At 39.3% G+C, this 22,332-nt stretch overlaps 1 protein-coding gene and 1 long non-coding RNA gene across 2 annotated transcripts in view; one reads left to right on the top strand and one right to left on the bottom strand.

Annotated features, from left to right (window-relative positions):
* Positions 1–6,064: 6,064 nt before the first annotated feature.
* LOC111254548 (TWiK family of potassium channels protein 18-like) overlaps positions 6,065–22,332 on the bottom strand; it is a 58,414-nt gene continuing 42,146 nt past the window's right edge. Inside the window, 3 exon segments of the mRNA XM_022815495.2 lie at positions 6,065–9,261; positions 9,486–9,581; positions 11,682–11,916. Coding sequence (XP_022671230.2) covers positions 8,692–9,261; positions 9,486–9,581; positions 11,682–11,916 — 901 coding nt within the window. The 3' untranslated portion in view covers positions 6,065–8,691.
* LOC147754583 (uncharacterized) overlaps positions 9,139–22,332 on the top strand; it is a 46,169-nt gene continuing 32,975 nt past the window's right edge. Inside the window, exon 1 of the long non-coding RNA XR_015316328.1 lies at positions 9,139–9,277. This is a non-coding gene — a long non-coding RNA (uncharacterized LOC147754583). The remainder of the gene's footprint in view (positions 9,278–22,332) is intronic.

The following is a 22,332-nucleotide window of genomic DNA, read 5'->3' as shown; positions in this document are numbered from 1 at the left end:
GTTGTTTTCTGCTAAGGGTCTTTGCAGCAATGCATAGTGGCGGGTATGCATGCATGCAAAAAAAAAGTTAGGCACCTTCTATAAGCAAATAACCAATAACACTTCAACCAAATGTTGGCGCGTTCACGTTTTAGTGACGGCGCCTCTCATTACTCTATCGTGTTAATTGAATTACGAGCGCAGAGGCTAAGGATGATCACAGGAACGGCATGAAGCAGTGTCTGGTATACTGCTTAAAGAAATTACCGAAACAAGCTTCACGTTTTCGATCGAGACAGCTTGGCCAACCAAGCTGCTACAGCACTGGCTGAATTAAAAACGCACTTACTTTGTAACACAAATGTGAATTACTTAAAGTCATTCGCTTTCGTTTCTTCTCTCGCAAATCGGCGCACTTCTTGGTAGCACAATAATAACAGACATGTATCTATCTCATTAGGACTCCTTAATACATGCAGCGATCACACGTATCATATATGCTAATGATAATTTCTTATATATACACCTATATGTAAAGCCTCGCCTTTTATGAACAAGTTACGCGCCAGCAGGTCGAGCAATACGTTTCGGTAAAATAATGCCAGTACACTTTCTTTTGGAACAAAGACTGTATAACCCGATGCTATTAGAGACATAGGGGAGGGATTTCTACTTTACGAGCATGGAAATGCAGTTAACTGATTTATTTCAATCTTCCAGCGCTCGATCCGAAACTTTAAGTGATCCACTCTTTCAGCTATATCAGTTTATAGCTAGAATTACAAGCACGTTAAACAGCATAAGGACAACGAGAAATCTCTGTAAAAACTTCCCTAAATCTGTATCTTTCACAAAGGATGCAGCTTCTATCCTATATCAAACTTATATCAAAAAAAAACCTATATCAAGCGTTTTTATCAAAAAAGAAAAACGTAGGTTTGTTCTTATGCTAGCTAAGTTTTCAACATCGTTGTTCACGTATATAATAATTTTCGTTGACTTTAATAAATTGTTACTAGCATAATACATTTGTATGCATGTGATCGCTATATGCATTCAATAAAATGAGTTTTAAGTTTTCCTGAACCCTACGAAGATGCCGAATAGAGCTCGTTCTCTCGAATCTAAGAACATCCAGATGGTGTTAATTAGAAATAGGATTAACTCTTATTGCTTCATGCTATTCCGCCGACGATCCACCTTTTCCACGGCATTATTCAATAGATGCAAAAAGCCAAACAGACACAAATCAATACAGATAAAATAGGAACCGTCATGAATCCACATGAAGATTCAGGATAATCGTGTACCATCTGTGACAGTTTTCCAACCGTTAAGCTGTATTTAGATAAATAAAAATGTATAACAAATATATTCCTCGTCGTCGTATTATCGATTTTTGTACTTAACGTTTGTACAAATGTTACGAATATGAACTTCTAATAAACATTTGACATGCCACTAATGCAAAGTTGAATTTTATTTCATCACAGTAACCTCTACTCGATTCCCATTAATAATCTGAATATTTTACAAAAAGCAGCAATTTGGTATTAAAAAAAAAAGAGAGCATGAGGCACACCCGCCTAAATTACAATCTTCATGTAGCGATCTTCGTAGTACCGATTTCGCTGTAGACATTATCGTACCTAAAATGCCGTGGGAAGATCGTACGTTAAACCTTGAAGCTAGCAAATTCTAAGGAAAGCAAATTTTAGGCCATGCAGCATCCAACCGATTGAACTAATGGTGCCAAGACAGGTAGTATTAGATTTAAATAATAGCTATATACGAGAAAATAACCTAGATGTTGTTATTGTCATAAATTGACTCTGTATCCTGTGAACGCACGCTTGGTCATTTCTGCATATCAGTTAAATATAAATATATTATGGGTGAGTTTTAAGCTCGAACTAGGTTTCATTCAGGCCTATTTTGCTACCATACTTTTTCTAGCATTTTCCTGGAGTACTAGGTAGTATATTTGAATTACATTTTCGAGCAATTACATAACGGACTAGACCTTCCAGCATACTGAATACCTCAATGGAGTTGTTTTAGACGCAAAGCATCTTCTAAGTTATTTTGTACAAAATACGAGTTTCGCAGTCTTTTATACATATAATAATAATAATAATAGTACCAAAAGCAAATATGCCATTAATAATAGATTATATATATATATATATATATAATTATTATTATTAAAAAATACATTAATAAATACAGAAAATTAATTTGAAAATATATTTGTTCTTACTTCTACATCAGTTCTATATGTAACAATACATAGATACATCAAACAGCTGACTTTCGGACGCAGATATTTCGAGCTCACTGTTCTTATGTTCTTCTAAGTAAGTTTGGTAAAATGACCAATGTAACGGTACAGTAGACGTTTTTGCTAACCGAGAGCTCAATTAAGAAACAGAATAACCCGCATAGGCTCGCACACCGTTTCGCAAAGTACCTTACATTCGTTAGACACGTTTAGGCCGAAATCGTGGCCATAAATTTGACATACAGCTTTTTCCACTATCCACACATAGCGTTATGTATGTTCAGAACGCGGAAGCAAATAATGATGAATTGAATAGTTCCATTAACAGTTTGAAAGACTCTTCTTTCAGGCTCCCACACAAAAGTGTTCCTTGTCATCGGTCTAATAGGTAGACAGATATAGACGAAGGGCTATTGCAGACTTTAATCACCAAATCAAATTGATCGCTACTTGATAATCAATTCCTGCTTGTTCGTCGCCATTTTTGGCCAGCACGTCAAACTGGGAGCAAGATAAATCGTCTCTCGACGTCTATATTCATACTATGTATACGAACAGTGCGATCTTCAGCTGGTACGGCGGTTATACAATACAGTCTTGTTCTGAAGGGTATAGCCTAATTTTTAGTTTACCGGACACATGCTATGATATAGCGTATCATCACATTAATGCCGTTCCTTTTCATATATAAACTAGTAATACATTACATTAAAAAACAATATTGCATGAGATGTGCTGGATTAATACCACGTAAAAGTCTACGTGGTCATCTTCACCCAGTTTATCCAAGACAGGGTAGTCATGGCGGACTGAATAATAGGAGATAGTTACCACTTTCGATGATGTTGGCTTATAATTTTGCCAGAGCTCTTTTCAAAATGGATACTCACCTGGTAGTAGTAGGTCTAGTAGTCGGTCGAGACTGGTCGAAATCGAGATATTAAATCAGCGTAGAGTTGCCGTGTCCAATGCGGCCTAATAGGCTTGTTTTTTTTCTCTCTTTGTGAATCCCAGTTATGTGGTACTAGAGTAGAGGTTTGATCAGGTAAAATCATAGTATACTTTCACATGAGTAATAGCTTGTTGCGTAAGTATATTATCAAACCAGGATAAAATAGTTAGAGTATATATACATCCAATTGTATGACTGACTCGGTCAATAGGACCAGTGACTACCGTGCCTATTTTAATTGATACAATAGTTGTCAAGTGGCGATGCACGTATCTGTGTCTTCATAGTACAATAACCATCCGTTATTGTGCTTAATCATTAATTAATTCCATATTCTTGTTAGCCTCTGCTCTTCAAAAAGAGGAAAACTTAGGTCTTATCTCGACTGGTGTTTTGCATATGCTTATTTTTTTATAGATATACTTGTTTTTTTTGTGCGAAGTATTCTGGCTAGCTTCTATCGCAAGATCACGAGAGTACATTCCCATGATTTTTCAGAAAGATATTGCTAAATATTATGTCTGCGCTCGTCGGAAGTCGAGATTATTTCGCTACTTTGCATTATCCTATGAACATAGTTATGCATGACAAAATATTAAAAAAATCAATTAAACGCGATCTATTTTGGCATTGTTGTCTTTTATTAGTTATTTCTAATGATTCTACTAGTTACCCAGTCTGCGGCCGAAAATATTGTTTTGTATAACTATTTAGTCTGTTCGACTACTAGAGCTGGATTGCACAAAGAGCTAAAATCCGCTTTAAAGGCTCCTTAATTTTTGAAAAAGCTTTGACGGTCAATCAGCCCTTCTATGCTAACCAAGACTATACGTCGTACAGACGAACCGAACAAAAAAACGTTTTAGCGACACTAATCAAGGTCAGGATCCTCTGTGCCGGGAAAGTTGTGAAAAGCGCAAAACGTGATTGGAGGTGTTGGCCTTGCAGATTATCATCTTTACGCGGACATTTTTATCGTTCCCAGCCTCCATCAGTGCTTTAACTTGAAGAAACGTAATAGACATAGATAAGCAAGCCAGTACATACAAAAGCGGACGGACGGGCAGACTGCCAGCTCATCTGCATCTGGCTGGTGCCGTGCTATTGTAGCAAGTCGGTCAAACAATGGCATTCCTTAGCCGCAGGTTTCAATGCTGCTAATCGAGAATACTAAATGGAAGGATCATTTTCACTGAAAGACTTACTCCCCCCCGCCCCGTGCCAAGCCCACGGTGGCATCTTTGCAGTTGGGTGACTGGCATGCGAAAAGAGAGCTAATTAGAATGTTAGAATGATGTAGTCATTGCTTCTTGTTCCCCACAGTAGTTCGAGACAACAGACGTATCGCTTTCGCCCTTCGTATCACTTTCTCGGGGCCGAAAGCTGATTGAAACATATGTTTTCAACATAGACGTGACGGTGTAAACGTATTGTGGCATCGTTTGACGTAAGTTTCATGACCATAACAGACGCAATCTACGCTAAAGCTCAAAAGGTTTAGCAGTCATCGGGCACAGTGCGCTCGGCGGCGAGCGTCCTACAGATCTCAAAAGTTGACGCTCGTTTGTTAGCCTGTTGTTTCTGCTGCTTCGGCCATTAGGGCATGCAACGTAGCGAGGATAAAGATTTTATCATTTTGTACAACGCGCTTAGTGTATCCATGTCAGCGAAACGTAACTCGATGTTGAAACGACAGTAGAGATTCTGTGGGAAGAAGAAGAACCGAAGGCTAAACAATGGGGTACGTCTTAAGGGAGATCCAATAGTGTAATGCTTACTCGACCACTACATGAGGAAGTAGACACATGTCTCGTTAGAAATCTCGGGTCGATGAACGCCTTACGGACATGGGTCGATGACAACATCCCCACTTCCGGCAAAGTTAAAACTGCTATTCCTCACTTTCCATTCGGATGGACGATTGCACAAATTTGATTTGATGTCCTGTCTTTGATACTAATGTTAAATAGGTCACTGCTGCTTAATTAGGATTTCGAATGCGGATAAAGCTCGTTTCATAAAATAGCAGAAAGTGATGATAAATTATTTAGCATAAAAGGGGGACAGAGGGAATTTTACCCGCACCATGAGTGCTGCTCTATGCCATATCCGTAAATGGTCGTTTATTTTATAAGAAACTTTTAAGCGAGTTACGCATCGGGTGGTGCGCTTTGATATCTACAAAATACTTTCGCTTGATAATTGACGTTTGTTATCGCAAGTAACGAATCGCAAAAAAAGCTAAAAAAGCGCCTAAACTAAGTAACGCGGCCATTTTCTAGCAACTAATTGTCTCGTTTGATTTTTTATAACATTCACATGGTTTCTAATTATAGATCTCTGTATTTTGTCTCTGCCTTACATCAGAGTTCTACTACGCTACGAGTGCATAACAGTTCGTTAATGGAAAATTTGGCTATAAAATAATTGTTATCATGAGAAAGTTCCGCGACGATTACAACTTTGCTTCTAGGAAGACGGCAATACTGATGTAGCAAGACTAAATACTATAAATGTTTAAGTTGAAGTAACTGCATTTTATTTTTTTTCCGTCTGGTTAAGTTTGTTGTAGTTGTTGCATATATAGTCCTAGAATCACGTGTTTTTCCGCTTTTCGTCAGATTGGCACCGTACACAAGTTCAATATATCCATTGTATATTTTGACAGTATACTGTTGGAAACATCGAAGAATTGTTTAGTTGCTTCATTGGCTACGCTGTTGCTCATTCAGATGATTCATATTAAAAAAGAAAAACGTCATTTAGCGATAAATCTTTTTATCAATAGTAAAAATTTTAACTAAATTTCACTTCAGGACACATCTAGGTAAAGCGTCACAAAAAAAAACACGTTTTTTGGCGTAATGCTTTATTTTAATGTTCTTTTCTTAAATTAAAAAATAATTTTTTTCCGAAAAACAAATGTATGTTTCTCTTTTTTTTTCACCTTTGTTTTATCTATGCGTCTCATCATAAATAGTCTATGGATCGAACTTCTCTTGATTACAAATAAAAAACATATACTGCCTGCTAACACGGGTTCCCATAAGCGTCTATATGAATAATTATGTGACACAATAAGTTATATTTGAACCGTCGCTGGGATGAGGGTCTAAAGTTACAATGCACATTATACATTTTGGCGCCTTTCCTCCAACATGTTACATGTTCAAGAAATACCACTGTACCGGCAATCGCAGAGTCGATTCAATCATTATTGCTTATGATATTTCTCCTATTTGGGTTACCTCTGCAACGGTTGCCTCCGAAAAAACCTACGGTAAATACCGTAGCTGAACAACTTTATAATACAATTGGATTTACATGAGAATATTGCTAACTCAATATTGATCTCCCTATTACGATTGACGAAAATCCATTACGCCACTAAATACGAAGTAACCATAGAAAAGCTATGATGCAGACATTGGTTATTGTTTGGTAGGAGACTGGGTCGGGTCAAAGTCAAGAAAGTTCTACTAGTTACTGAATAGCTGCAAGTCGTATAGTCATTTCAAATTGAAGGGTTTGTCAGTTAAAATGTGCCATTTCGTATGTACATGCACATCATGTAACGCCTAAATAGATTGCAGAAGGTATTAGCACAGAGCAACTTCCATTAGCTATACGAGGTGTACAGTGTGACACAATAATAGAATAGAAACAACAGTTGTTTACCGGAAGCGTGGATAAATCACCTTCCGAACGGTTTCTGAGAGGTTTTTTTAACCTTAAAAAAAAAAAAACTATGAATTATAGTCAATTCGTGCCTTAGCCAAAACGGTGAGTGAATTACACAAGCAGTAATTACATTGAATTAACTTTATGTTTAAAATGACAGCGATGAAATTGAAAAAAACAAGTTCTTGTTATCGAATCGTACCATAGATAAGCTAGTAAACAAGATTTTTCTCGAGTGTCTGAGAGACTATTGGTACTCTTCTTAGAGCTATCTATATTGTAGCATTTGCCAGAGACTCATTCACTCTGAGTAAGGCAATTTAGAAGAACTGCCGCGATCTTCATGATCACTGGCCTAAATATTATTATTTCGTGTTTCCGTGCATATACGATAGAACGTGTAGTGTCCTTAATCACGTAAGGACAGTGCGAATGTGAAATTTAGCTGTTAAAATGAGAGGAAAACGAGTCTCTTATGCAAACTAAAGTTCACACAGAGGCTTTCCCATGGGCTCTGACCATTGACCTCGATGGTCGTATCTATCGATAATGTGTATCGTACGTGGCTTTTGATTACCATTTTGGCCATTCAAAATAGTCGCGTGCCTGATGAACTTTTTTTTTTGTAATCTCAATGAGGCAATGAACATCTAAAACATTATTCCTTAATGAAATAAAGAACCGAACTTTTTGCTGCGAGACAAAATGTCTGATTCTAGAGAAAGAACAAAAAAAAACAAAAACAGTCCGTTACAAAACTACGAGTCCGAAAATGCGAGCCACGTTTTGAAAAGTCCATTAACCGCTCGGACGAAAGCCGCAAGCTCATGAAGCTAGGAAATGAAGTCGATTCATCCTTTCATTGTTCTTTTGAATCGACACAACGATTAAATAGAGAAACATTGACGGTACACGAAGCATGACGATTGCTTGAGCGATTGGCCGTGTTACCACTTATAGGGACATCCACTATGACAGATGCAGAAAACCGTCGATCTCATTGAGCCTTCCACAAACAGTCACCACAGGATTGCCATAAGAATCACCTTAGGTATGTATAGGCTGCCTTAACCTAACCTTCTCCCATACCCTGAGTAACGGACTGAAGGCAGATGTCTCTCCTTCCATTTGTTTTTGCTGCCTTAAATTTGTTAGGGGTGTCCTCTGCTGAAGCATTTTATTAGACCAATATAACTTAGTAAGTTTTGTGCAGTTGTACCTTGTGCAAGCGAATAGTTCACCATTCATCAGTCATATAACTGATCATGGCTGAACTTGTACTGATGCTTCGTTTTCTGATTATTCCTTTGCGAGCCCTTAATTTGATGTCCGCGGCAGCTTACCTATCCAAGAATTCATTAAAGATTAGAGTTGGAATAATGTTGCCTATACATCGTAAAAACCAATTTTTTTGTCGATAAAAAAATCAGTGAGGACAGGCCAAAGAAACTTCAGACCGCAATCGTATATGTAGCGTTTCCCAACGACTCACAGAAAGTAATATGTTCCTTCAACATGCAGCTTTGCCTTCGCTGCGCGTTCACGTTTCACTTTAGCGCTGGCATAATCATTCACATTATTTTCGAGTCATATTTTCTTACATCTCATTGCACCAGGTTGGTATAACATTCAATAATAACTGTACGTCTGAGCCTCTCCTACTGCACACTTGGATGACTGGGTCGCCTTTTCACTGGCCGTCGTATACTCCACCAGCTCCGTCTTCGTTGAGTCTTGTTGCCAGCTGTATCCGACGCAGTCTTATCAGGCGCTGTATCTTAATTCATCTGTCGGCAGTTCAGTTTGAGGGCACCGTTTGGTCCGGATCAAGCATCAACGCTACTTCGGGCGGGGGCGACTCAAGCAAAACTTCGACGTGCGGCTGCCGAATACCGCGCTCATCAGCGACGACGACAGTGGGTAGCTGGTGGCTACCTGCGCCGTTCACCACCGGCGGTGTCATATCGTTCGCGACGGAAAACATCGGTACACACATTACTGGCACAGTTCCAGAGCTGTTGGGCACGTTCAGTGATGTAGCAGAATGTGCCGGCGTTGACTGAGCCAACAAAGGCTGGCGAGTTGGCGAAGCTTGACTCACACGCCGCCTCTGGTAGGTCACAGCTGCACTCGTGTAGACGTTGCTAAAGTGAGTGGGGCTATGATGGTGCTGTTGTACTGCTGCTGCGGCGACGAGGAGTTGTTGTTGCTGGTGATTGTTGTAGATGCTGTGGTGACTGTTGTTAGCTGGCGAATTGTTGGCCTGCCAGGTCGAGTGACTAGACGTGATGGAAGTGTGCGTCGTCTAATCCTCCACGTGAGCGAGGAGCCGCAAATGACGGGCGACGTCCTTGCACTTAAGGATCACCTAAGGTTAAGTTAATGTGAGTATCAGTGAGGCTTCATCCAACTCGTTAGAACCAAGATATTATTGAGAATATTTTAAACTTTCGCTTCTAACAGATTCCTAGAATTCTTTTTGAAACCAGGACCTAGAAACATGCTAGCCAGTGGAAGTAACACAGGGTTGAAGGAATAGCAAACGTTTCTCAGTATAATGTCACGAAGCGTGCGTTTTGCATGGTAAATTACCTCCTCTTGGACGAGATTAAACGACATAGCGATTATGGCGAGCCCAAGGATAAGGTAAAGACAACAGATGATCAATTTTGCCTGAGCGTCCTTATCCTGTGTGAGATAGCGAAGAAGAGACAAAATAAAAGGATTCATGAAAAACATTTGTTTGATACAGTAAAATTTGCTCCAATATCAAAACATTACATGGCCCTACTTGATTAGCTTACATTTTGTAGGAAGAGCTAAGATCCTGCGTCAACTTAAAAAGCTCATGCTACCAATTATATAGTTTATAAGAGAGAAATTTGTCTTGCGTTTATAAGTATTCTTCCTTCTTTTTGTTACGCCTTGATATGATGGTCCTCGGTAGATGAAAGTCCTTGTTTGTCAAGGGTAGCACAACATGATTTCCTCAAAGGGACATAGCTATCAGCACTACGGACAGCGGGTACGACTTTGGAATGTCTTGACGGCCAAAATTAAAGGCACAATTAAATTTTTCAATAAAATTGAACAAGACATGAATTGCGTTTGATCCAGTTGATCATGGTTAGTGACGTTCATCAAATATACCCGACAGCTGCTTAATCAGATGCAAGCAGCCTATATCTATAATACATTCATCTCATCTGGCGAACAAAGCTCGCACGTAGTACTCATTGTTGGCTGGAAAAACTCAACAGTCGACATTTACCGACTTCGGTTAGTTTATACCACTTATAATTAGGTTTGTAGTGGTAGTGGCTGTCAGCGGTGACGATGAATGGACGGCTACAATGTTTCACTCTGTTAGTTACTATGGAAAAAAAACGGGTCATCCATTTTCGTGCTTTCCGTGGCACGCCGTTGATTAATTATAATGGAAAGGACAAAGTGATCAATGCACGTAAGGTATTCGTTGCGTGCTTAAAGAGAAATGCATCCATAAAGCAATGCGATTTCATATACGATAGGTGCATATTATTCGCGTAATCTGCATAACAACCTTCGTGAATCATACTAATAAAGAAAATAGAATTTATACGCATACGAAGGAGATGACCATGTTATGCTATTGGCTAAACGACACAGTATGGCAGGCCAAACTTATAAGGACAACTTTCGAACGCAACTTATAGAGCTTATGTTGATCCTCTAGCTGAAAATTTTTCTAGTCCTTTCGACGAAGAGGATTATCCGCTGCACGAGTGGCTGAACAAGGAAATGCAATATAAATACAGTCCATGTACTTGTCTTGGTGAGACCGCTATATTATAAATGGCTATGACGAAACCTTAGCACAGAAGAGGTCACACTTTCCACAGTGATACCTTTTATTCGACTACCTAAATGAACATTCTGGAAGATAGTCGGACACTCTAAACCGTAAATTCCCTATTTTGGTTTTTATTATACCACTTTACTCTCCGGGCTCCGACCACAATATAATGCACGGTGTTTCATTCAACGGCAGCCACCTAAAAGCGGTCAATTTGTGTCTGCATCATATCCACTATGAGCCTCCACAGCTTTCGTTTCGCTAAGCCGTTTATCTATTTATTTGCTAGGATATCGAACACAAAGGGAAGTTTAGAAATTTTTAGAGAAGTTTCGAAGTTTTTAACCTCTGCTGAAAGATTTTTTAAAACTTGTGCGCTTACCGTATAGCGTATATGAACTGAAATTAGATGTTTAACGGATATATGCTATATCATTTGTTTCGACAAATCGGTTTAAGCGAATACTATTACTTATGAAGTGCTGCTAATCTTCTTAGCTCAAAGGTGTCAATGCCACAAAGGTGTCTGTTGATGATATACTTCATAAAAATATTGTCAGTTGACGCCCCTAGTTATGGAGCATATTTTAAAACGTAAAAAATAAAGACCTTTCGGTTAAAAGTCGGAGCCATATTTAAAAGAAATTCAATAAACTAAGATTAGCAAACTATTGTTTTTTTTTTTTAATTAGCTGAGAATGAAGAAATCTCTGCGCGACAAAAGCGAAGCCTAAATCAAACATCTAGTGTATCAGTAGTCAGCTGATTATTTAGAGATCGTTTAGTTATCGTACCCGTACGTTAGAAACATCTGAATGGATCATACATATACGCAGGTCCTAAACACACTCGATATAAGTATCGAAAGAGCTTATAAATCGTTTGCGTGAGTGTATAAAATACTTAAATATTTGGCTGTAAAAACATATGTCGCCAAAGATCCGAACCCTTACCTGCATGGCGTTATTCGTTGGATCGAATCCAAAAGTGCTTTGTCCAGGTACAAAATCTCCAAAACCGATAGTGCTGAGAGTTATGAAGCAGAAATAGGCACCATCGAGTAGACGCCAGCCCTCCCAGCCCGAAAAGATCAGGGCCCCCACACAGATATAGGACGCTACAAAAAGCATCACAAGATAGACTGGAATACGGGGTGGCGATGCTGGATTTGGGCCGTTTGGAGAGCTCCTGTAAATTTTTCAGGAGAAACGCAGCGGTAATAGAGTAACACAAAGGCTAATGTAGGTGATCTACGATTTCGTAGTTAATAAGATTTCGGCCTACCTGTGATCGCATGCGAAGTATCACGGTGTCATTGAATACCATCAAGTAATCAATTGGCGTCATTTAAAATTGTTTCCGAATCTCTACACTGTTTGTTAGGGCGACATTTTGATAAGGACGTTGTAACTTCAAAAGTTAATGAAACGTTATGTCTATGGATAGATGCAACAATCGTCCACATTATGCAATGTTAAGAAAATGAATCCAAATATTACTACCTCATATATATTCAGTGTTTTTGGTTGCCACGTATACTTAATATAGAATTGCCCATCCCATCACTCCGTGGCGTCTACCGCATGGCGGCAAGCCAAAGATGAATTTTTTAGCAATGAAAGCCTGCATTATATAGTCTCACATTGACTCGACACACGTGAAAACGATTCTTTATAGATAAAGGATATATTTATTAGGTCCTTCAGGCAGATTACTCTAATCCAACGAAATGCTTAAGGTACCGTGTGACAGGCCGCAAATAAAAAATAAATCATCAACGTACTAGAAATTAAACTTTTTTTCCAGTGCTGATGCTCGAACTATTAGGATCTGCCTTTATCAATTTAAATTTTAATAATTTAATAATTAAATAAGTGATCACTGTAAATAATAACAAAATAACATAAACCACTGAATAATTAGTATCTAAATTCGCACGATTCCGCTAACTATTGCGCCCTGTGGACAGATCCGTGAGTTCTTCCGCGACCCTGTTTTACCGTTCATTTAACTAATTCCACTTCTTAGCATTACACCCACTTGTATATAAGGTATAAGCTAAACCCCGTTGCCATTACTTTGGCTCTCCTGGATAGTTGCCTTTTTGCAGTTATTTCTGCAGCGTGTCCTAATAGATTCATCATGAAGCTTAATCAACTCTAGATTTGTTTCGCTCGTCATATATAAACTTTTGGCATGGTTTCGGGCTTGGCTGCCGGCCAAGCTGTGAGAAACGTGAAACGAGTAACATTCAGCCTATTTTTTAATAAACGTTGCGATTAATAGTTGACGAGAAAGTTCATCGATGACAGGAGGTTCAGAGGACTGATAAATTGTAGACTTCGTTCAGTGCCGTCTTACGGATCCATTAGTCATTCAAGCTGATAAAGGGCAAAATTCGAAACGAAGTTCAACTGTAACACCGTTCTTGTTACATAGTTTCCGTATAGATATTCACACTGAGTCGATAGTGGGGCAAGCTCTTTTCAGGACGAAGCTACAGAGATCCTTAAAAAGTCGGCCCGATCCGTTGAGACGGTAATCGTGGGTCTGGGCGAAAACCGTTTCCGTCGTCCCGTAAAAAGCAAATCGCATACACGTAACGGAGCAGAACTGCATTCATCCTATCTTTACTGGGCGACAATTAATTACAAGAGGTTTTACGAACAGCCAGTCTTCTTCGTTGTGACAGTATAAGTAGAAATGGATCAGTATAAAGAAACGCATGTACAGACACTATACAGTTGCTTATAAGCCCCTGCACGCACACACGTTTATTTTTTTACGCGGCTATTATCTTCGTACACTCAACAATAATTAGCTAAGATGCTTTAGGATATAGCTTATTTTTTAAAGTTGCTCGCGTTAAATGAACAGTCAACTTATAACTTTTCAGAGTTAAGTCCCCTGATTTTGTAAGAGTAACTGCAGATTGTTTTTTGCAACGTGAATTCTAACAGGATACAAAGTATGATACATATCGATGATTGATATACGGAATTTTTTCGCTACGAATATTCATAGAGCATTAATAGATTACGCTCTAAGCTATTTAGCTAGCACTTTGGCAGGTGTCACTCGTAACTTTGCCTTTCTACCTGAAATCATTTTCTGTTATTTACGCAAAAACATGTATACTTTTAAAAAGAGATGTTTTGACACTTTTGCAACTTACCACGAATAGACATATAAAATGTAATAGAAATTCTTATCTACCCTTAATGGTCACTTACTTCATTATATCGATTAAGAGCATGATTTCAACAGCCCAGACTCTGTTGTTGGTCTTCTTAATAATAATTCCATTAGATTCATCTTGTTCTTGCTTCCAAACATAAATATGTAGTACGATGTAATAAACGCATTACAAGCAGCTGAGTGCAAGGGTTATTTCAAGAAAAATTTTGCCTGTCGCATAAATTCGATCTTAATCGGTGAGGGGTGCTAGCATATCAGTCGTTCAAAGTCGTTTATCGATTATTTTACGTCTAGTATCACCGTTGACATTACCAGCACGCTTCTCGGGTCGAACCTTGGCCACAACAAGTCCCTAGACTCAGCAGGTAAATACGCTAACTACATGGGTATGATTAACCTGAATATACCTAGGAACACCCCAATGGTCTAGTCCAGATTTTTTTACCATATAGAAACATAGAAAACGATTCATTAGAGAAACGGCTAGATGGCAAGCTCCAATACCCAATCAATCCAATTTTTTTAATACATAGATAATAAAATAAGCCTGCCATTAACCGCAAAATGTTTGCATCTAGCCGTACATTCTAGTAGTTTAATTCTGTCGACACATACGCCCAAGTAGATGCCTACGCCGTTCTCCAACCTTAGCATTTTTATTGCTTGATGTGGATATGAGAAAATGTACCAACGACTCGATTGACAATTTAGAGCTTCAGGCACAAGGCTTCTTTGGGACAAGTAAATCGGATTGGGGTCAAGCGGCCGGTTTCTTTCTGCATCGCAAGCGAATCTGACTTTGCTGCGTCAAGGCCGAGCCCTTAGAGTTTGTCCAACTTCGAACAGCGAGATCAGCAGAGGATGGACGAACAACCAAGCCGTCTTCCTTTGAGATAGGTGTTTGCATCAATTCACATTGTTTTTGCTTAGTTTCCATTTTCTTCGGTCAGCTTCAGGATATTAAACAGAACTTCGTCTGGACATCGCACATACTGCACAGTTCTAAGCCACAAGACGATGCACATGTAGAACTTTTTTCGTTAAAATGGAACCTTACATAGACAATTGGTACACTTGTTCTCAACTATAGTCGAGTAGCCTTGCGTGAACTTGACTTCTTAAATTTCGATGTGTAAACATTACGTACAAAGTATTTGACATCTGTTTGTTACCAAGCCCAAAGGATTCAAGCGAGAGTGGCAAGCCCTTGTTCACCCTGGCAATGCACAGCCGTCCACAGAAAAGACTTTATCAACTAATTGAAGATACCCCCACTTGGGAAAAGAAGTTCTAGGAAGACAAACTAGATCGCATGAAGACGGCAATGGATGAATCTGTTTTTGACAGTCTCATCCACAAGGCTGTCGTTGCAGTCGTTTCTACATTTGTCTCTACTGCCTACAAAGGTCCAAAAGCTGTACAAAGGTAATACCAGTAACAGAGACGGATGATACGATGAGGTCGCGAGTAGGAACACAGACGTAATGGGCTGACGCACCGCTACGTTGTCCAATTAGACGTACACAGTTACCCGGGACTCGAAAAGAACACCGTTCAGTCGAGAATTGCCCGTCCGGAAATCCAGGATTCCGTTTTAGGTAAACTATCGTCCCGGTTCGAGGAATTACGGCTGAGTTTGACGCTTCTTATCGCTGACCGCTCGCGCTCCCGTGCTCAGTAACAATAGACCTTACTTTGCTCTATCAAATTGACTGTATAACCTATAAGTGACTCTAAGTAGGCAGTCAGTATATATAAAATCAAATAGGCGGATAGATTATAACTTGAGAGATGTACGGCATGTGAGTTTTGTCCATGAAAATGTCAATTGTTAGCAATAGAACTTGGCAACTTGTAGTAATCAAAAATCGTACGGTTAGGCAAATACTAATCACAGTTGATTACGTTTATTTGGATAATCGACACTTATTACGTTACCTAGTATTTGTCGCGAAAATTAACGTTTTTGAACATCCTGGCCTCGGGACCTGGAACATCGATAGCCTGGCCAAAAGACATCTTTGTGCAAATATTTTGGCCTACTAACTGTATTCCTACATTGCATTTCTACCGGCTAAAATATACATAACAGGGAAAATCAGCATTAATTATACAACCTATAAATTCTATCTGTATACCAAAAAAATATTGTGTCTATACATACATATTGTGAATATGAATCTAATATTAACAGAGGCTATACTTAAACGTACCTGTTTCGAACACATGATTGTTACAAGTATATGAGATCCCTTTACTATTTATACTTCGTATAGATGGACTCCAAAGAAGACTTGCGGAGGAAACTCGTAGGCTTCTTAAGGCAAAAGTACTTACAAGACCCAAGTTTGTTCACTAAACATGTAACTCTGCTCTTGCAGGTTAATGACCTGCTACCAAATAGAATTTGACCCTAAGTAGCACGAAAAATGGGCATTAATTTGTTATTCTTTACGTTTTATCAACTGAAACCGGAATTGATATGTCCAACAAGGTTTTCGCGCAACCCATTCATATAGACTACATATATTGATCAAACCACTATCATTCTCTGAACACGTTTAGATCACTGGGTTGTTTTTTTTGTCACTTTTATTGTTTTTGTAATTAAATCATGCAAAGAAATACAGCTGTAAGTCAATTAGTCAGCGTACGACTGTTAAGGGCGCCAAAGAGTCAATCAGGACGACCGACGGCCAGTGTTGCCTTGCAGGTGACTTTATCTATCGTTTTCCCACAGCCACAGTGAATTGGCGGAGCCATCACTGTCAACTGTCTGTTAGCACAAGCTGGCTTCTGTCACGCGACCATTTGGGCGCCGGCTAAATATGGCTCGTAGGCATCTGGCCGTACCCGCAAGAAAAGGGAACATCGTAAACGGAGAACCCATCAGCGAAATCCTAGTTTAGCTTCTCGTCTTGGTGCTTAACTTAGAAATTTGTCTGCATGCTCTTATGGTATGACGCGGAACATTTTATCGGCTATCAGATCCACTGCTAACAAAATCCTAATTTTAGAATGACCATACGTTTCATTCTCTTGGGGTGCTCGACATAAAATGGTTGTGCAATCTCTCTTTTGTACTAACGTAGGACAACTACGTTGCCTAGATTTCGTCCACATCAATGATTCCAAGTTGAATGCTCGTCTCAAGAATATATGCCTAAATTTTATGCCTGCCACCCACGCAGCGTTGAATCGACTGTAATGCGAAGAGTCAAGTGACATTTCGAGAGTTTTTTTTTTCTAAGCCTCCGATTGTCATAGAGATATTCCAACTTAGAAAAGCTGGATTTATGTTTACTAACATACTTATAAAAATTTAGTATATACAACTTAAAATATTATGTTAGGGTTAGGGCATAATCTTGATCTGGGAGCATCGAACCTCGAGATGGCTTCTATGACTATATTGGATAAGGCTAAGTTTTTTTTTCAACAAGTCTTAGGATGGCACGTCACCGTGCCGAATATATTACTCTACTAACAATGTGATTACTATTAACACCTTTCATAAAAGGCCTGAAGCGGGATTTTCGTTTAACAAAAAAAGCAAATGTCGGGATCATTGTACGGAGTATTATGACGCCTCTCATTTACCGAAACACTCTTTCCCGAGTTCTCCACCATAATGCCAGTTTCTTTTAACCTTGAAGGCATGTTTACATGCATTTTTCATATTTATGCATTATTATAATTGTATGGCACCGGTGTTTAAGAAAGCATAACTTTGTTGGCGCCTGGGTAAAAAAACCCGATTCAACTTACTGTGGCTGGTTGCTTCGTTCATACGGTGGTTATTATATGATCGCTGCGACATGGATATATTCAATGAAGCATATCGGCACAATGTCTTCAACGACCAAGGGTCTTACTATGCATTATCATATCTAGCCCGTGACACACGATGGTTTCTAGAATTTTTTAAAAGCACTTAACGGCCCTTAGCACTACTTGTGCTTGGCAATATACAATCAGCGCACCGTTAGATAGATGTGAAAGCATGACAAAAAAGAAAAAACACTGTCTAAATCGACCGTAGTCTATTTACAAGTTTTTCCCTATATACTGTAATAGAGAGCACAAGGTACATAAAAAGACAAGGCAATATTAACAGAAGAGTGGAGAGTCAGCTTTGAAGCAGTCTGAAGCGTTCAGAATACAGAAAATTGCAGATATTTTGGTTTCGTGTAGCCTGTCCGGAAGCAAGGTATCATAGTACCCCATATTATCTTAATATGAAACTACTTAATAACTCAGAGCAAGTATAGAAGATACTTTCGTCGATAGAGTCGTATCATAATCTAGCTGGATAGTTTCAGGGACTTTTACGCTGTCCCGTTGTGAATGCGGTCTTTTTATTAAATGAACTCACAAGGGCTCTGAGCCGAAGTTCGTGTATCTTTCATTACGAGAGCACTTTTGTATAAGCAATACAGATAATAAACAATGAAGCGCGACAAGCACAAGCTAGAAGAATGACGACACGTCAAGGCTATCTGACTCGGTCGAGATGGTCCCAATTCGTTGCAAAATAAATATATAAATTTTCCTGTGGCCTACACAATACACGACTCCCCGGATTCTAGCATTATTTGGATCTTTTTCTCGTTGGTCTGCCTATAGCCGTTTCTACGGTTATATTCGATGCAGTATCCCAGCAAGCCGGATCCCAGATATAGGGGTAAAAGGTAAAACAAAGTATCCAGCCGTCTCCTACTGCGCCAGCTGCCCCGAACTCGTACAACGTGGACATATAAGGATAAAATGGAACATTTATAAACTTCGTATGTACCCGCGCGTTTCGCGTATAATCTAGGAACGTCACTATATGTTCATGGAATGTAAACTTTGTCCCATTTTTATTACCTTCAGTCCGGTACGCTGCTATAACGTAAGCAACCTTAACGCTATTGGAACCCTCACTCGTTGAAGCGAGCACGCCGAAATATATGTTGGAGGGATAGTATTGTTATTATTACTATCCGCAGGTGATCTAAGGAAAATTTTCCCATGACAGAGTTATGCAACTTCTCAGTTGGAAAGATTAATGATATGGTTTGTCGCATTTAATCTTATATTTGTCTATTGATATATACGGCAAGAGCACAGTGGGCCAGGCTTTCCTCTACTGAGTCTGCAATAGAGGCAGTCTGACCCAACATGCTATACAGTTTTAAAGTATTATCAATGTATTCAATAAATAAATAGGTCGTTTCCCCATAGAAAGCAGTTAACAGTTGAATTTTCCTTTCGAAAACGACCTACGTTAGTGAATTGGGACCGTCATTATATATGACACTAGAGCTATAATAAATAGATATATAGAAGTAAACTGTAGTCGGAAGGCTGGTTCATAAAATGTAAGGATGAATTAAATGAACCACGAAACTAAATGTTGTGAGCTTTTCGCTGACAGGCTCTCTCACTGCATTAAGGAATAGATACGACTTGAGATCAGAACAACGCTACCATCGTCTTTCGTTGGAAACTTCACTAATCGAGCGATTTTGCAACACTGAGCGCGTCATACAGGTAGAACCAATATATGTAAACGCATTGCGATTGGCAGCAGAGTAAACCCGAGTCAAAAAAGTATCAGATTTGAAATCACTGCTAGTCGGGGCTTTTAGCTCAGGAAAACCTATACAAAAAGACCATGCGGCAGCTATACACTCTATAGGTACATTATAGCGCCGCAGTAAACTCCTACGTCTCGAATCTGATCACTGAAATCGCTGTAACAAAAAGATGCGCCAGGCCGAAAGGTACCGCGCCCTGAACAGGTTCCTTTACCCGACCCCGCTTCCAGGGCAAAATAAGTGCTTACGTTCAACTCTCTTGAGCGATTACCTCTTTATATCAGGAGAGAGGGGAAAACCGACGATGAAGAGCTCACTTCGAACAAGCAGCGGGTACTTAGCGGACGTCGGGGTGACTGTCGCAAATGAACTGGGAAGCAAAGGCCAGCTTGAACTACGACCACACCGGGTAGCGCCATTCTACTGGATTGCTTGAGACAATGCAGTACAGGTCGAGATTCGATAGAATTGGAGAGAAACCGATAGAAATCTAAACACGTGGCTTTTCGGACGATGATTCTTGATGTGTGATAGTTTGATCTGTATTCGTCGTGCTCCGGAACCAGTCAGATCAGCAGCTGGGAGACGACTCATTCGATATACACAACTAACTACGACTGAAATTCGGTTTGTCTCTATTGGGTATGGACGCGTTTCATTGTACGAAATCGTATTCTGGCCATATGCGTCAATGGACGAAAAAAAAACGTACAACTAAAGCAAAATAAAGCTCCAGAAAATCCTTCTGTTTATTAGATGCTCCATAATAGCCTAAGACAGGTTAGTTTATAGGCAATTAACCTAAAATCATCTCTTTTCAGCCTAGATAATGTTAATCTCTACTCGTATATCTAAATAAGAAAAATTTTCGTGCTTGATAGTACAAGCTGTACACGTGAAGCCTTTGATTCTATCCACTCATCATTGAAATATCACTGACAAGTTTAGGAGCTTTCAATTTCGTACAGAGCCGCTTTGAATATTTTTATAAACTAATAGTAATCGTCCTTTACTAATGGCGATTAGTAGTGGAGACTTATCTATTTGAAAGGCAAAAAATTCGCTTTATATCTATAGTTTCTCAAGGATTATGTGCAAAGCGGGAAGTCATCAAAAAATTAACTCCCAAATATTAATTTAGGATGAAGAATCTGCTTAAAGGCCAAAATTTTCTACGAAATGCCAGAATCACAGCATAGCTATACACTCCACATGAATAAGCTCGAATTTGTCGACTGTTATAATTTTAGATTTGCTTTTGAGTTCGATACTCACCAGGAACTAATTTACATACTGCCCTATTATAAGACGAAACGAAAATTTATTTGATGGATAGAAGCTTTCTTACAAAACAAAACTTCCAAGAAAATACGTCCTATTTAAATTAAGGACCTGTTAACGGGCTGTCTCTACAAGTATTCCTTCAATACAAACTTTTCCTAGACAACTTTGTTTTAAGCACGGACAGGTACTCGAAGCGCGTTACCGAAAAGGCCAAAAATACAAATAGAACGATCAACTCGATTCTATAAAGTTTTGAGCTTTACAGTCGACGGCAGCTCTTTATATAATTGCTTAACACCTGCGTATTATTCATGCGAGTCCTATCGTCAAATTGGAGTTAATTAAGGACAATGTACTACTCCTCAAATTATAACGTAACAGATAGTCTGAATCCACCATCATAGGAGCTATAGAGAGATTACTGAATCTTATCCAAAAAGTATTTGCGCCTTTATCTGGATCTAGACATCGAACAAAAGGCCCTGAACTACGACTACTTTGAATGGTCGAATAGTACACTGCTTTGCGTACGGTATACCTGGACCAGCGCGCAAATAGGCACCACCCGATATTTGATCTAACGAGCAAATAGACGAACTTAAATGCTTTGAGCAGTGCTGAACCACTTGAAAAAAGTGTAGAACCGCTTTGCCGGGGAAGACGATATTTCTAAGGGGGTTGCCACACAGGTTCGTGTACAGGTGATTCGACCGGCACTCTTCTGATGAGAGATTCCAAACACTCGTTCCGCAGAGACCTCACTGATGCTGCAGAGGACAAATTCAGAATAATACATTTCTAGATTCGTGTCGCTTTGGAAACGTGCCAGTAAACAAATGTCCACGTGTCTGGGCAGAAACTGTCGGAGCGCGTCCACAGATAAATAGCCAGAAGCAGAGAAAACTACGAGTGCATTCGTATTTCTCTTAGAGAAGCTAAAAATTAAAGATGGCACTGGCTGAGATGTAGACCCGAACGACTATGGTTACCAAAGCAGGCAGATTAAAGGTAACGTTGCTGCACTTAAGACAAATAATGGCTAGAGTCTATAACGGGCCAACGAGCTATAGCGTTGCGGACTGTGTCGAATCTTGAGTGCAGGAGAAAGTTCAATATTGCCAGCTACTTTTCCCAGGAGCCCGATATCTAGGGAAATAGCAAATGACTTTTTAAGTATATACTCATGTTTTAAAAGCAAGAGAATCGTTCCTTAGTCAATAGGCAATTAATGAGTACCTGTTCAGTATATACTAACTCTTTCGTACGGCGGCAATCTTGCAATCAAGTACCATCAGGGATGTTTTCCTCATGCATGCCCGCGTTAGTAACTATGTTGATAGCGAACCCATTGCTAAGACACCAACTAGACCACAAAAGCTGGCTTTCACAGGCGCAACAATACAATTGTACAAATACACACTTATAGCTAACGCGAATAATTTTCGAGATAATTAGGAAAGTAGATAGGGCTCATGTTTGCTGCCAAGTCTCCCTCTCTCTCTCTCTCTCTCTACATATGTATATATATGTACGAGCATGC

Source organism: Varroa destructor, unplaced genomic scaffold, assembly GCF_002443255.2.
Source record: "Varroa destructor unplaced genomic scaffold, Vdes_3.0 BEIS01000007.1, whole genome shotgun sequence".
NCBI classification, from domain to species: Eukaryota; Metazoa; Arthropoda; class Arachnida; order Mesostigmata; family Varroidae; genus Varroa; species Varroa destructor.
This window is presented reverse-complemented; position numbering and strand designations above follow the sequence as displayed.